Source organism: Nomascus leucogenys, chromosome 9 (genome assembly GCF_006542625.1).
Source record: "Nomascus leucogenys isolate Asia chromosome 9, Asia_NLE_v1, whole genome shotgun sequence".
NCBI classification, from domain to species: domain Eukaryota; kingdom Metazoa; phylum Chordata; class Mammalia; order Primates; family Hylobatidae; genus Nomascus; species Nomascus leucogenys.
The window spans coordinates 25,356,985-25,373,070 of NC_044389.1; the positions used below are offsets into that span (position 1 = coordinate 25,356,985).

The 16,086-nt window shown below is 34.3% G+C and overlaps 1 protein-coding gene across 4 annotated transcripts in view; it reads left to right on the forward strand.

Moving 5' to 3' along the window:
* Window positions 1-14,892, forward strand: part of BRINP3 (BMP/retinoic acid inducible neural specific 3) — a 378,132-nt gene extending 363,240 nt beyond the window's left edge. For 3 of the 4 annotated variants that reach the window (XM_030818732.1, XM_030818731.1, XM_030818734.1), the window contains one exon: window positions 13,513-14,664. In XM_030818732.1, the coding sequence (XP_030674592.1) occupies window positions 13,513-14,629 (1,117 nt within the window). In that variant the 3' untranslated portion in view covers window positions 14,630-14,664. Of the gene's footprint in view, window positions 1-13,512 lie in introns of all 4 variants that reach the window. The other variant, XM_003264480.4, reaches the window with a different exon arrangement.
* The last annotated feature ends 1,194 nt before the right edge of the window (window positions 14,893-16,086 follow it).

A 16,086-nucleotide genomic window follows, 5' to 3' on the forward strand; every position in this document is an offset into this window, starting at 1 on the left:
GATTTATGTGGGAATAAACTAAAATGAGGAATAAAATATTCCTTACAAGAATCCAAATACAGTTAAGAAGACACTGAAGGGAGACTTTTGATTCTATAGAAAAGGAAAAAGTACACATTGGATTAAAAATTCAGTGTGTACTTATTAATTTACAAATTGATTTTTCATAATCCAACACTGTAAATGTATTTTTCTAAGCTTTTCAGTGCAAAAACAAAATAGCATTGTGAAAGACAGAGTCTATGCTACTTGCCTCCTGTGGTGCCATGGTCAAGGGATTCATAATATACTAATGCATAGAAGTATTTAATGATTTCAGTCTCATTTCAGTTAATATTCTATCATTATTTGACATTAGAATATATCCTTATAAATCAAGCAAAAAGCATATACTCTCAACATTAATTTGACATTGTTGCAGGAACACTGTGATATGGATTGCTGAGCCTGAAAACACATACTTAATTTTTAAAAGCCTTTTCTTTACATGCCTCCAGGTTTTATCTTCAACAAGCACTAAAAAGCTTTCAGGTATAACCAGTCATGCTTGAAACCTCCACATTCTCTCCCATGTTGTTACTACTTTTTTTGATTGTTGTATTGTTATATGTTTTTACTCTGTTTGGTGAAAGAAAATCACCTGTCCGTTTAGTCAATAGGCTCAACTTCCTCTTTCAGATTTTCACCCTTTTATCTATTTATTCCACAAAAGTTCAAAATATTTGGCTTGCTTGGCTTTCATTTTAGAGTTGCTAAAAACAAGTTAGTTTCTGATATATCTTCCTCTAAACACTTTTCTGAGACTCAGTATGCAAATCCATTCAAGTTGTTTCACCCCTGGAACACTCCTCCAGTCCTCCAATCTCCATTCACAGAAGGTTCTTAATTTTTCTTTTTAATATAGGAAGAAATTGCTTCCAATGGTCCCTCAACTTGATTTCAGGGCCAATTATCCATGATTTACCCTCCTTTCCCCTCAAGTTTCCTTATGTTTGTGGCTTTGAAACGGCAAGATGGCTCCTGCAGCTTGAGACCTCATGTCCGTTTTCAGGGTGAGTAGCAGAAGGTAGTAGAGTGAGCCATGTCTGTTGACTTAAGGAGTAAGAAGCAATGCAAGACTCTCCCACATTAGACTTCTGTTTGCTTCAGAACTGTGCAACATAGCTACCTCTAACTCTAAGGGAAACTGGAAAAGTTGTTTTATTTTGGCACATTGTGTTGAAGAAAATCAAGGTCCTATTAGCAAGAATAATAGACCTGTGAATATTGCATAGGCACCAATGGCAAATAACGCACCCACTCTTAAATTACATATCACGTTGCTGTTTCTCACTTACCTCCTCAGATTCCCTTTGCCCCTTACACAACCAGATACTGTAACACTTCAATATATATAAAGATGACCTACTAATTAAAAAGAGAATAGAAATATTTTGAGTAAACTATTTAAATAAGGAGGTGATTACCATCAAGTCCAAAGTAATTCCCTTCCCCTCTGTCCCAATTAAAGTTCTAAAGTTCTTTTTTTTTTTTTACATGGAGTAGTCTTGCTCTGTTGCCCGGGCTGGAGTGCAGTGGCCTGCTCTCGGCTCACTGCAAGCTCCGCCTCCCAGGTTCACGCCATTCTCCTGCCTCAGCCTCCTGACTAGCTGGGATTACAGGCGCCCAACACCATGCCCGGCTAATTTTTTGTATCTTTAGTAGAGACGGGATTTCACCGTGTTAGCCAGGATGATCTCAATCTCCTGACCACGTGATCCAATTAAAGTTTTAATAAAACAGTGTATTCTGGTTCATGATAGTTTTTTGACAAGTTTATCTTGTGCTGGAAGAATCATGCATTGTGATTCAAAGGGTTTACATAATAATTTAATTTCCAAAATCAAAGGCTACTTGGTTTTAGCCCTGTGTCCATTCAGTTTTTGTAATTTTTTTTTCATGGAATATAGATGTAACCTAAAAATCTATTCCTAATGGCCAAAAACATCAGCTGAGGTGAGTTGACCCTTTCTCAGTTTTTAGGCTGGTTGAATAGAAGGTCTGAGATATCCTGATTCAAGTCACTTCAGAATTCCATTTATACTACAGGACTCCCACAGTCATCTGGCTTTAACATACTCTATGATATATGTGTTTTAGTAGAGTGTACTTGGCTAAACTATAGAGAAACTATAAAATATCATGATGATATTAAAATGCCAGTATGAGTTACATGCCCATCTTACTTTGTGTTGCTTCATCCAGAGAAAGTAGAGCAGCTCACGTTTTTTTCCAAAGCTTATCTGGGCTGCCTAAAACGTTTCAGACAACTCTCACCTTAGAAGGGTGTGAGATTATAATTACCTAGAAAAATATCTTTTCTCAATATTTTTTTCACAATATTTTATGTGCCTTTCTTGTGCTAGTAACATGATCGATAATAGAGTGGTTGAGAGCATGAGTTCTACCCCATTTTCCGAGACAGACTGTCCTGTAACTTATGAGGTATCCGGTGTACCTTACTCTCCCTACTTACAACTGGAGACAATTATAGCATTCACCACACGTATTGGTTGCAAAGGCTAAGTAAGCATTAATATACAAAAAATGTTTCATAGCCCATCGTGTACATAGTGAGTTCTCTTTATTGTATTAGTCAGGGTTCTCCAGAGAGACAGAGTCAATAGAATAGATATATACAGATATACATACACACATATGAAAGGGGACTTATTAGAGGAATGGACTTACATGATTATAGAGGCTGAGAAGACCCACAGTTGATCACCTGCAAGCTGGAGAACCAGAGAATCCAGTCATGAGGCTCAGTCCAAATCTGAAAGCCTCTGAACCAGAGAAGCCAATAGTGTAACTCTCAGTCTGAGACTGAAGGCCTGAGAACCTGAGGGACTACTTGTCCAAGTCTTGGAGTCCAAAGGCTGGAGAACCTGAAATTCAGATGTCCAAGGGCAGGGAAAAAAAAAGAGCTTGCCAGCTCTAGAAGAGAGTATGAATGAGTTTGCTTTTCCTCTGACATTTTGTTCTATCCAGGTCCTCACTGGACTAGAAGGTGTCTGCCCACATTGGGTGAGAGCACATCTTCTTTATTCAGTCCACTGATTCCAATGGTAATCTCTTTGGGAAACACCCTCACAGGCATACCCAGAAATGATGCTTTTCCAGCTATCTGCGTATCCCCAATCCAGTGAAGTTGATACCAAAACTTAGCCATCACATTGTATACTTATGATTATTACTTTACGGTGTACATGAGGAATGTGTCAATAGGTTGATGGCTCTGAATACTGGAGAGATTGTGACTCAGACCTCTAGTAGGTGCATACTGAAGATCTGGTAAACTATGTCTAGAATGACTTTTGTTAATCCTTGGCTTGATAATTATATATGATTTTATAAGGTCAAACTATTTTTGTTTGAACAGGTATTTAATCTACATATCATATGTAAATATAGGAAAAAATGAAACTTTTCATATCATGGTTTTAGCAATTATTTACATATGATGTGGCTTCTTTTTATCCTCCAAAGAATCATTTTAATATCAAAAGACAACACATGATAAAAGCAATACCTGAATACAAAAATAAAGATAAGTTAACATAACTTTGTAAACAAAAAAACAATAATATCTGATATCCAAATGATTTCAAAGTGGATTTACTGTTCAAAAATTACATTAATGCTGAACTAGAAACACTAAGGAAAAAACTTATGGATTTTCTCCCTGCTAACTGAACAGGCGAAGCTCTTCAAGTAACACAAATCTCTATCGTCCTGCCAGCTGATAAAAGGCTCTCATTTGTATTGTTGTGGTTTACCCCACAAGTAAGAGAGAACAGTGTATTTTGAATACCTATTTGGTTTGTGTCATTGCTGATATCATCCAAAGAGACTCATTTTTTTTTTTTTCCAATCAGATGATATTTTGGTTAGTGAGAAGTCTTGTCACTGAGGTGAGGGAGATGGTCTACATTTTGTAACTTTGTCTGGAAAACCAAGGATTAAATATTTGTTTTCTATGTAGATGTGAGATAGTAATTTAAGTTAATTCATCATTGTTTGTAGTCTCATCTGGAAAATAATGTGGCCAAAGATGGCTAGGCATACTAAATTGCTTCTGTCTTTAGAACAGTCATTTGATACATTCTGATTTTATTTTCTGCAAACATAATGTAATATTAAATTGTTAGAAAAATTAGGAGATAATACCTATGTACTCTTCTTCCTGAAAAGCAAAGTCAGGTGAAATAGGACCACATTTTACTGTTTCTATTAGTATTTTAAATGAGCCGACTTTTAAAGTTATGAATTGTCATTCCTTAAACCATTGTACAAATTTTATACCAGAGTGTGCACACACACACACAAGATTTGCTTATGCTCATAAGAGGTAACATTTGTAAGGGCCACATAACCTATTATTTCCTGGTGATTTTGTGGTATCTCTATTAATGCAGTTATGATTCTGAGTTCAGAATTTTATTTCAAGCACTAGAAAATGTTAATATAAAGCTCTTGCATTGTAAGTGTGACTTGGGTGACATTTTTGATCAATGAAGTTCACCTATCAAGGATTCCTAGAAGGTGATATTATCTTGGTGTTTTTTGTTTTGTTTTGTTTTTTAATGGCCCAGTTTCTGACAACTATTCAGCTTCAGTATTTCCATCTACATTAGCATTTTAAAGATGATCCATTTTGAAATTACATTTTAGTCTATGAAACTCCTAAACAATAATATAGAGTCTAGAATGCCATGTTATTTGATGACATAGCTGTCACATGACTTACAATACCAGAAATCAGATTATTATTGTCCAGATCATAAATTCATTAAAAAAAATTCAGTGCCATAATTATTTGATTTTCCCCAGTAAGAGAATTTTTAAGAGAGTTCACTGTTACATTTTCTCACCAACGTAAGTCCAGGTCAATTTTGATCTAGCAATTTTGTTTGGAGGGGTTGGGAGAAAAGGCACTTTGTTAGTCTCTAAGGATTCTAGTGTAACAATATACATTTTCTTCTTTCTTAGGAGATTACACTCCAATTAGGAAAGCTAACATATAGACAAACACAGATACTATCAGGAATGGTATATTTTTGTTGAAATCACTAGATAAGAATCTATTACACAACACTATATTGTTATAGAGGGCTTAATTACAAATACAGCGATACAAATAATAATTAATACACTTGTCCAAAAAAGTAAGTCATTGTAAGTTAGATTGTTAAGGAAGATCATTTAGGGTAAGAAAAATTGAATTTAAATCCTGAGCTGGCTAAGCAGAGGAAAAAGGCCATTTGATTCTGTAAAAGAAAATTCCATGTAGTTGAAATTGTACATGACATATTTAGGAGGGTAACAAGGACAGATTTGTAAGTGTGGAAAATATGTTATTGAGTAATGACAGCTAGATGTTGTCAGAATGTAAAGGCTTTGAAGAAAATATTTTATTGAGTAATGACAACTAGATGTTGTCAGAATGTAAAGGCTTCAACATAATTTACATTTTTATATGAAAGGTATTGGGGTGTCATGCAATCAGAAATGGATCAATTTAAGTAGATTAGATTGGCAATACAAATCTAATGAAACTATTTTTAAAAAACTACACTCAAGATTTTCAGAAACCAAATTCTTGCTTTAATTGAGACACAAAAGAATGAGCTGATATTCAGCATTGAGAACAACAACGATGATTGTAAAAAGAGAAAAAATAGTGAGTCCAGAAACATTTGGTTTGGAGGGATGCTAAATTGTACCACTTTTAGAAGCACACTGAAATTTCATTAAATTATCTAAATGATACAATTTCATTTGTTTCCAGGTTTTCAATGTTCAACAAGAAAAATGTATTAACTTGTCTTTAAACTGATGGGAAATTGGTCATGAAACATATTTTAAAGAAAAACAGATATTATGAAAAAAAGTCCAGGTTTTAAAATGTCTACCACTCACTGGGTAGTAAGAAAAAAGTATTAAATACATTTTTTTTAAAATCCTTTACAAACAAGGACATTCCTAGTTCAGGTCTGCATTTGCTTTTCTAGCTTCCTCTCTATGTTGTTAATTAAAGTATTTATTCATATCAAATTTATATTTACTTTCAAATATTAGGGTCACAGATGAACAGATCTATGAAGGATGAAATGAAATGACCTTTCAAAAATAATATTATACTTTTAAAATCCTTAAAATTTTTAAGATTTTCAAATTTGAATTCATAATGCAGAGATTTTAAGAGCAATAAGGGTTTTGGAGGTTGTAATGCAAAGATTTAAACATAAACACTGTAAACTGATTTAGGGACCTTATGATAATAAAATTGTGAAATAAACATATGTTTTATATATATAATCATTTGCATTATATATATATATATGTGTGTGTATATAGTTGTTTTCTCTCACAGGATACAAATGATGTAGCTGGGTTGATAATAGTGACCTGGTGTAATAAATATTATGGGGGGGTGAATACCAGGATGTTATAAAAGAACGTAGGAGAGGCCTGATGGCTCCTATTTGCAAAATAGTTGCATGTATCCATATTCCTCAATCACACTAACCACTTAACAGCATGAACTTGCCTATAATAATAATTTTTAAACCTTTTTAATGTATAAGATTTAGTGAAAAATATATTTCAATTGACAGTAAGTAATTTTTGATAGAAAATTGCATGTGTATGCTAATTTTTTAAATACATGTTATTTTTGGTATTTTTTTTTACTTCCAGAAAAGTAATTGTGTTTATCTTTGTGTGCCTCATGTTTCTCACTTTGAATGTTGATGTGTTTTTTTTTATATTTTATGTTGTAAGTGGAAGAGAGATTTATCTATTGATTTTTTGAACTATATTGTCAAATGCAGCATAGATGTGGACAGAAAATTTCTATAGCTCTCTGAGAAGTAAGCAGATTTTTCTGTGTACACCACTTAACCAGATGAAATAATAAATTATTTGAATTACATCAGTTCATGATGATAAGAAGCTGTGATTCTGGAGAAATAGAGACCAGGGATATACCTTTAGCTCTGACACTTACTAGCTGCTAGATCTTGGACAGGTTCTAGTTATTTAAACTTTTTAAAACTTGTGTGTTTATTTATAAGTTAGGATAACAAGCACACTTATATCAGGGAGTAGTGAGAGTTGTGACAATGAAATAATCCTTTTAATATAACTGTGCACATGAGAAAAGCTCAATGAATGTTAACATCAGCTAATATTATCTTTAAAATATAACCTACACATTCAACTGCTTCACGCACTTATTCATTGCCTTCTTGCAAGGCAAAATTATTAGTAGATAATTGAATTTAGGTTAATAAAGTGTGTGTGTGTGTGTGTGTATGTGTATGTGTGTGTGTACTTTCTTGAGAGACTCAAAGTTGAGGGATCTTTGAAAGTGACATTTCCCTTTCTCAGAGTGTAAAAGTATTTCCAAGAGTGAAACTGTTGTGTGTTAGGAGTGTCAACATCAGCCCCAGGCAATGCTGCCAAAACTGAGATGGCCACAGCAAGAGTCTAGAGAGACAGTGACAGAATTTTATTTGGTTTTATCTGTCTGTGACTGAGCTAATAATCAGCTTATGCTTGCTTAAATGGCTGTGGATGCCTAATTCCAAATTTATGTTTAAAGTATTCACGTCTGAGAATAACAAATCTACGAAGGCTGAAATAAAATAGCCTAACCATAAAAAAGTGCTAATCTTTAACTTCAAAAAGATTCTGAAATTATATTGTTGAGGTTTTAAAGTTTGGATCCACGTTGCACAGATTTGGAGAGCAATAAAGGATTAGAAGATTGGAATAAGGGACCTTTGAAATAAGATTATTACTGCTCAGAGCGGATTTAACCATGAGACGAGGTAATTGTTTTTCTACCAACATATGTTCTAATACTTCAGTGCAAAGCGTTACACATCTAGAATGTCTGTCCTGAATTTGAGCAATATTGTTTTGCATATTTTTGAGGGTTTCAAAAGGATCACAAAGAGGTCATACAAGTATATTTAAATAGAGTCTTGATCGTGTTATTAAAATGGCATCTATTTTTAAAAAGGTGAAACACAGGGATATAGTGTAATACTATGCATGAGTGCATGAATTGTTGAAGATAAAACGAAATGTTCCATCTTCTGAGAAAAAAAAAGTGGCTATAATAAATAAAATGCCACAATATTTCTTTAAAAGATGATAGTAGGAATAACATTCATAATAGGAATACGAGTTTACATTTATTTCCTGTTTATTCTGTGCACAGGCATTCTTTTATATGCTTGACCTGCAACTGTGCTTTAATTCTTAGCACAACCCTATATTTAATTCCTATTTTCCAGGTGAAGTAAATGAACAGGATTCGAAGTGGACAGTCTGGCTCCTAAGAAAATGATCTTAAGCCAATATAGTGTATTGTCACTCAAGAACCTAAATGTTACATCACAATAAAAAGTTATTGTATCTTTGATGTTGTCCTGCTATGGCAATAAATGACTTTTCCCTGAGGTTGTTAAGTGCTTCCATCTGCCCCCTCCCTCACTCCGTTATTCTGTGAAACAAAACTTTCAACACATATTTAAAAAATAATATTTAGATTTTTTCCTCTGAGTTTGTCTTTATTCTAATGCTTAATAGATATGTAACTAAGTCATTAAAATTGATAAGTTTCAATTGTATTCAAATTTTAAAAGGGGGTTAGCATTTACAAACTACTGAAAGGAGATGAAATTTGAAAAAAAAAGTGACTTGCCCCAGACATGAGAGATGTTCACCAAACAGTTAATATTACTGGACCAGAACAGAAGTGATGTATTATGATAGGCTTTAGTGTGTGGCTTATTCTTCTTATGTGTAAAATTTCTACTACAGTTTATAAATTTTATTGTACATAGTTGCCACAGAGCCCCAAAATGCATATAAATTAAAAGCCATCTGCTGTTGTCCTCTTCTCTACAGAACTTTCAACTTTTCCTTACCTTCTTGTAGACATATTCCTCCATATTGATGGTTAGCTGGTATTTAAGGAATCCCTAATAACAGTTTTGGGTTGTTGATTTACATACATAATGGACCTTGCAACCTCTGTGTATACATAATAGTTCTCTGGGACTGCATATTTTAACATGAGATTCCTGAATCCTACTCCTAGAAATTCTTATGTCTGGGGTGGGGCCCAGGAACTTGGTTCACCAATCATACCTAACATCTTTAATGAGAGAAATAATCATATCTTAAGTTGATTTTAATTAAAACAAAAAAATGTATAGTCAAACATTTCATTCATGTTGTTTCATTATGAGCATTTACCAAGTGTAAGACTCTGTCGTAGGTGGGTTTTACGTGTTACATCCTTTCATCCTGGCAACAGATCAGCAAGTGAAATCACAGTTCAACACACTGGGACCCAGAAAGCTATTGATAGTCCACAGTCATGCAGAATCATAATTTGAACAAATATTTGCTTGAATTCCAAAGCTTCTGCTGAAGGTTAAAGAGGCCAAGTAACTTGTCACAGGTCACAGGGTAAAGTATGGCTGTGAAGTCAGATATTCACACTCCTACTCTAGTCCTCTTTCGACACATGTATAATGTGTACCCTGTGGAGAAAAGCAAATCTTAAATAAATGGAAAATATTATAGATTGAACAAAGATGACTAGAATAAACAGCTGTCTAAACACTTCAAACTAGTATGTCACATGATTTCTCAGTGATATAAACATTAATGACCTTTTAGCTAATGATTAATTTTTCCAATTAAATTTTAAGTGAACTCCAGAAGGTATTTTTCTGCTCATAATTCTTTTGCCTAAAAGATTTTTGAGGAATTATTTTCAAAACGTAAACTCTTCCTGATAGATAAAGATTCTCTATATCCTTGAATTGGTCCAAATCATGGTATTTATCATGTCAATTGCTTTTTTAAAGTTTGCATTCTAGTTTTCTTCTTCTGTTCCTCCATAATCTGTAGTTCCTTCACTATAATGTATTTATCCCTCCCCTTTCCTTAATTTCTCTCTGTCTTCTTTCTCCCTTCCTTTTTTCCTTCTTTTATTTAGAATGTTTACTGAAGCATTATTAAGCAGATGCCAGGAATATTGCCACATGTTTTATAAAAAACAACAGAAGACCTACTTGCCACCCATGTGGTCGCAATCCTTAGCCCAAGTAGACCATAAATAGTGTGTCTAACGAACGTGTATACATGAATAAAATGTGGCTTCTTTTATTTGTGTTAGTACTTAAGCATAAAAAGAAAGTGGAAATACACCTGATACAAACTAATTTTGAATTGTTAGGACATTTGTCTCGAAAATTCTTTTACAGTTTTAAGATAAAGTGAGGGGAGCTAAATTTTACCTTGTTGGGTGGGGGAACCAACTATGTGAAAAATTCATCATACAATTCTGAAATTTGCTTAATTTTTGACTGCTGCTTTCACTAAGATTACACAAGGAGTAAAGAAAAAAACAGGTAACTAAATTTCTTCTTTCTTGAAAAATCTATTTCCTCCTTGTGGAATGTAGCAAAATAGTCAAAAGGTAGGTGCTAGAGGAAAAAGGACACAAAGGATCAAGTAAGAAAATCTACATACTATCTCTTTAGTCCCAGGGTACCAGAGCTTTGGCAGTATGCTGAATTATCAGTATTCATACATGAGAGCTGAAACCCAAGAAGCTGAAATCCAACAGCTGAAATGCTTTCCTTCCATAATGTATTTGCCAGACGTGCAAAGGATTAAAAAAGACAGAAAGCTGGAAAAAGTTCTTGCTTTTCTAAAGTGTCCAAATGATTCTTTCTACAGTGCCCTACTTTTGTGAGCCTATCTTTGCCTTAGGTCTATTAATTTCATTTTCTTGTTTTCTTCTTATGATTTGGAAACATGATTAGAGCTTACAGTGGGAGATGAATTGGCTCAAGGAATTAATTCTTTGGTTTCGGGGAAGAAAATATAATTTTCATCTGGATAGGATGTATATTTTATGTAGTTTATATTAGATATACATAAATAAGAACTGAATAAAGAAGCAAAAACAGGAGAGGACAGAGAAAGAGAAAGGTAGCAATGAAAAAAGGAAGAAAGAAAAAGGAAGGTGTAAAGGAGGAAAGAATGTGATTGAGAAAAAGAATGAAATGGCACAAACATGTCAGTAACTGTAAATGATGAATCTGTAGTATTAACATCTGCATTCTAAGACTGAATACAGAAAGGATTAATCAAGGTATTTTGTAAACCAGCAATAGGAAGCTTTTTGCACATATATTCTGTGGTGAGAAAACAAGGAACCACAGCAAGAGTAGCAGAGACACTCATATATTGATGTAATGTTTATGAAGTGCCAAATAGCCTCACATTTTTGTTATTTCACAACACACTGGGCATACTTTTGGGAGAATTTTTGAGAGAATTTATCTTAAAAGTATCTAGAGAAATTCAGAAATGAATTATCTTAGTCCACTTTATGCTGCCATAAGAGAGTATCACAGACTCGGTAATTGTAATGAACAGAAATGTATTGGCTCAGGTTTCTGGAGTCTGGAAAGCCATGATCAAAAGACTGGCATCTGGTGAGGGACTTTTTGCTGCATCATCTCATGGTGGAAGGGCAAAGAGAGGGCAAGACAGAGAGCAAACAAGAGCCAAACTTACCCAATTATAAGAAACTAACTCCCAAGATAAGGGCATTAATCTGTTCATGAGGGCATTTCTCCAAGGACACATCATATTCCATTAGATACCACCTCACAATATCACTGCATTAGCAATCAAGTTCCCAGCACATGAACTTTGGGGGACATATTCAAACCATGAATCCAATAGGTTTAAGATTTCAATCAGTGATTTTCAGTATAAGAAATAATTAAAAGGAAAATGTCTTATGGTTGGCTTAGATTTGATTTATTTTTTTCTTTTATTCTGAGTATTTACAACACAGTTGCATTTAGAGAAGCTGGACAAGAAAGGCTTTTGTATATTTTTAATTGTGCAAATGTCAAATAAAGTGTTGTATTACTTTACTACCTGCTACTTCAGAGCTAGGAGTTTCCAAGTGTATTAAATGTTCAGTTTAGGGTTTAAATTTCACTTAAAAATACACTTCTTAAGAAAATGTTCCTTTGGCTAATCCATGCATTTTATTCCATATTCAATAAATATTAAAGGCTTGTTATCTCCTGGCATTCTCCTGGGCACAGGTTATGTAGCTATGAAAGAAAACATACAAGATTTTGGCAAATGGGTATTATGTGTAATGAGAGAAACAATATAAATAAGTAAATACACAGCAATACAAAATCTTAAGCAGAAAAAGGCACTATGAAAAACTAAGTAGATATTTAAAGGATTGAGTACAGCATATATATATTGCAGGAAATCCAAAATATATTAAATGTGAACACCAAAAAAGCATAAGAATACCAAAAATGGAATTGTTGTATACCCACTGTGAAACAGACACTTTGCAATATTCTAAGTACATGCATAGAGTTTGACCCTAATTTATTTCTCACAAAATCTCAACATGGAAGATATTACTATTCCCATTTTTCATATGAGAGAACTGTGTGTTACAGAGGCTGTGCAACTTTTCCCATGATCATACATGCAGTATGAGAAAGCAACAAACTGAAAACAAGGAATTGTATTATACAAGGCCATTGCTCTTCCCTCATTATTTTACTGGTTTTAAAACACCAAAATAGTTTAAATAACGTGAGAAAATCGGAAAAGTGAGATTTGAAAAAGGAATCATGATTAACCTGATGAGAAAAAAAAGTTAATGACTCAAATCAAACACATTAAACTAACACACTTACCCCTTATTGAAGGAGCTTGTTGATTTTAATGAGATATTTTCAACTGTTTTCTTGAGCAGCCTGTAAGAAGAAACTCAAACATGTTTTAATATCTCTCTGAGTGGGTACTTGTTCTTTCAATGTTGATGACAACCCTAGCATCTAAATGCACTGATTGACAATTTAGAGCTGTTTGTTTTCCTTTCATTTTTCTTTTACTTTCTATTCATGCTTCCTGCAACACTAGTGGTCTATAAAGCTAAGAGTAAATGAATGAACAATCACCATTTATATGCTCTAATTCTCCTACAGATATTTTATGATAAAACCACTTACCTTTCTTCTTCTTGTTATTTCAAAATAATAATGACCCATTTTTATTTACAATCGTCTTCCATGTGCACTAATGAGATAGCATGCAATCTCTTTAGAAGATATCACATATTTAGAAATGTATTGCAGTTCAGATCAAGTATAGCTCTAATCTTGTTTTGTTCAGTGATAAATGGAATATACATACACGTGTGTGTGTGTGTGTGTGTGTGTATTATATAGTCTAATTATGAGCTCTATGAATCTTTTATTTCATTTAAATTACTGGCTGGAGACGACCTGAAGAAATGATAGTAAAGATTTCAGAGCTAAGGTTTACTGCAGTACACAAAATATCTTTGTATTTATGTAGATTCGTTCTGTTTTGTATTTCTAGAACCTCAACTTACTGGCTTACTCGCATCCAGTCTTTTCTCTACTGCAATGAGAACGGCCTCCTAGGCAGCTTTTCAGAAGAGACGCACTCGTGCACGTGTCCGAACGACCAGGTGGTCTGCACCGCGTTCCTGCCCTGCACAGTGGGAGATGCCTCCGCTTGCCTGACATGCGCACCAGACAACCGCACCCGCTGCGGCACCTGCAACACCGGCTACATGCTCAGCCAGGGGCTCTGCAAGCCTGAAGTCGCCGAGTCTACAGATCACTATATTGGCTTTGAAACTGACCTGCAAGATCTCGAGATGAAATATCTGCTGCAGAAAACGGACAGACGAATAGAAGTCCATGCCATTTTTATCAGCAATGACATGCGCCTCAATAGCTGGTTTGATCCCTCCTGGCGTAAGCGGATGCTCCTCACCTTGAAGAGTAATAAGTACAAGTCAAGTCTGGTCCATATGATTTTGGGTCTCTCTTTACAGATTTGTTTAACTAAAAACAGCACCTTGGAGCCAGTGTTGGCTGTTTACATCAATCCCTTCGGAGGCAGCCACTCTGAGAGCTGGTTTATGCCTGTGAATGAAAACAGCTTTCCAGACTGGGAGCAGACTAAGTTGGACCTCCCCCTGCAGTGTTATAACTGGACATTAACTCTGGGGAACAAATGGAAGACATTTTTTGAGACAGTACACATCTACCTGAGGAGTCGCATCAAGTCCAATGGCCCCAATGGCAATGAGAGCATTTACTACGAACCTCTGGAGTTTATTGACCCTTCCCGGAACCTGGGCTATATGAAAATCAATAACATTCAAGTGTTTGGCTACAGCATGCACTTTGACCCTGAAGCAATTCGGGACCTGATTTTGCAGCTGGACTACCCCTATACTCAGGGATCCCAGGACTCAGCACTTTTGCAACTACTAGAGATCAGAGACCGTGTAAATAAACTCTCCCCACCTGGTCAGCGTCGTCTAGATCTTTTCTCTTGCTTGCTTCGTCATAGACTCAAGCTGTCTACTAGTGAGGTGGTGAGGATCCAATCTGCTCTGCAGGCGTTTAATGCCAAATTGCCAAACACAATGGATTATGACACGACCAAATTATGTAGTTAACCATAAATGTCAAGCACAACCCAAAATCTTGAAGGAGTTTTTACAGTGCTTTTGTGGAACAGTTTATGTTTGGAAGAGTAAATTTAAATTGTCTTTTCAATATCTGTCTTATATCAGTCAATAACATTGGATGGCAATTTACACACATGAACTTGCTGACAATGAATATATTATACTGCAGTTTTGGTTTATGAATGAAATAAATACTGACACCAGTCTAGAAGACATTCTACTTTTTACAATAAATTTCATTTGTAATTTTATATGTTCCGTGGCAATGCTTTTGTGCATTACATCCTCTAGAGGGAACATAAAAAGATACCAATAAAATTTTGTAGCTGAACAGTTATTAAAAAGAAATGCTGTGGGATTCCTTTTTTCCATGAAATGAGTTCTATTTTGATATAGTTTGTTAGAACCTGGGGAAAATTCACCAAGACTTTTTAATGGAAATATTTGAAGGTCTCTTTCAATTATCTTTATGGGAAACCCAAGTAGGTAGGATACTTACTATTCAGTTGTTTTTTATGGTTAACAGAACAACGACAGTAGTATGTTTATTACCTGTATTTAGGAAATCAATACTAGAGACACAATTACAATTGAAGTACTCAGATAAACTAATTCTCAAATAACAGAACATTTCAGCAAACATACAGAAAAATCAGTGTGATAATAAGGCATATCAAGGAGAAAGCAAACCTTTAATTTCCTTAGCAACTTGCTTGCTTTCTTCTTCCCTTTCTACATTCTAGGAACCAGTAATCAGCACACTCAGTACAATTATTTTAATTTCAAATCCTGAAAACCTAGTTATTCCAGCACTTTACCAGTGTCAATAAAATAACATTTCTAGAGTTCACAAATTGTAAGGTAATGGTATAAAATAAATGTTCAAATACCTAGTTCAAGTGTAAATAGATTTGTTTCTCTCAGAGAAGCACATATTACTAAAAATATTTTGAGGAGAAAATTATTTCAATATGAAACCAATTTTAGTTCAAAATTTTGGTTTGAAAGTTGCTTCCATTTACTCGTGAAATAATATTAGATATATTATTAGTTGTTTTTTTCTATAAACTTGAATTTCATTTGTGTTTAGCTATGTGACTGTATCTGTAAAATGTGTTTTTTGCAATTTATCACTCAGCTGTATTCTAAATAACTTATAAATATTTTCTTATTACTTAACCAAATCCATTGTCCAGACCAGGCCAGCTTTCCTGTTGGTCATGAAGGCATTTCTCAGGGCACAGAGAAAGAACCCCATTGCATGGATGAAAAAAAGAACAGATAGAACAAAACATTATAATAACAGCCATTGTTGATTCTTGGGTTGTTTATTTTTAATTCCTAAGCATTTAAGAGCAAAAGACAGTTCAGACAGAAAATAACCAATACACCATAAGCAAATAATTGTTCTTCCAACCTAATATATGTGTAGCTGAATGTCTTAC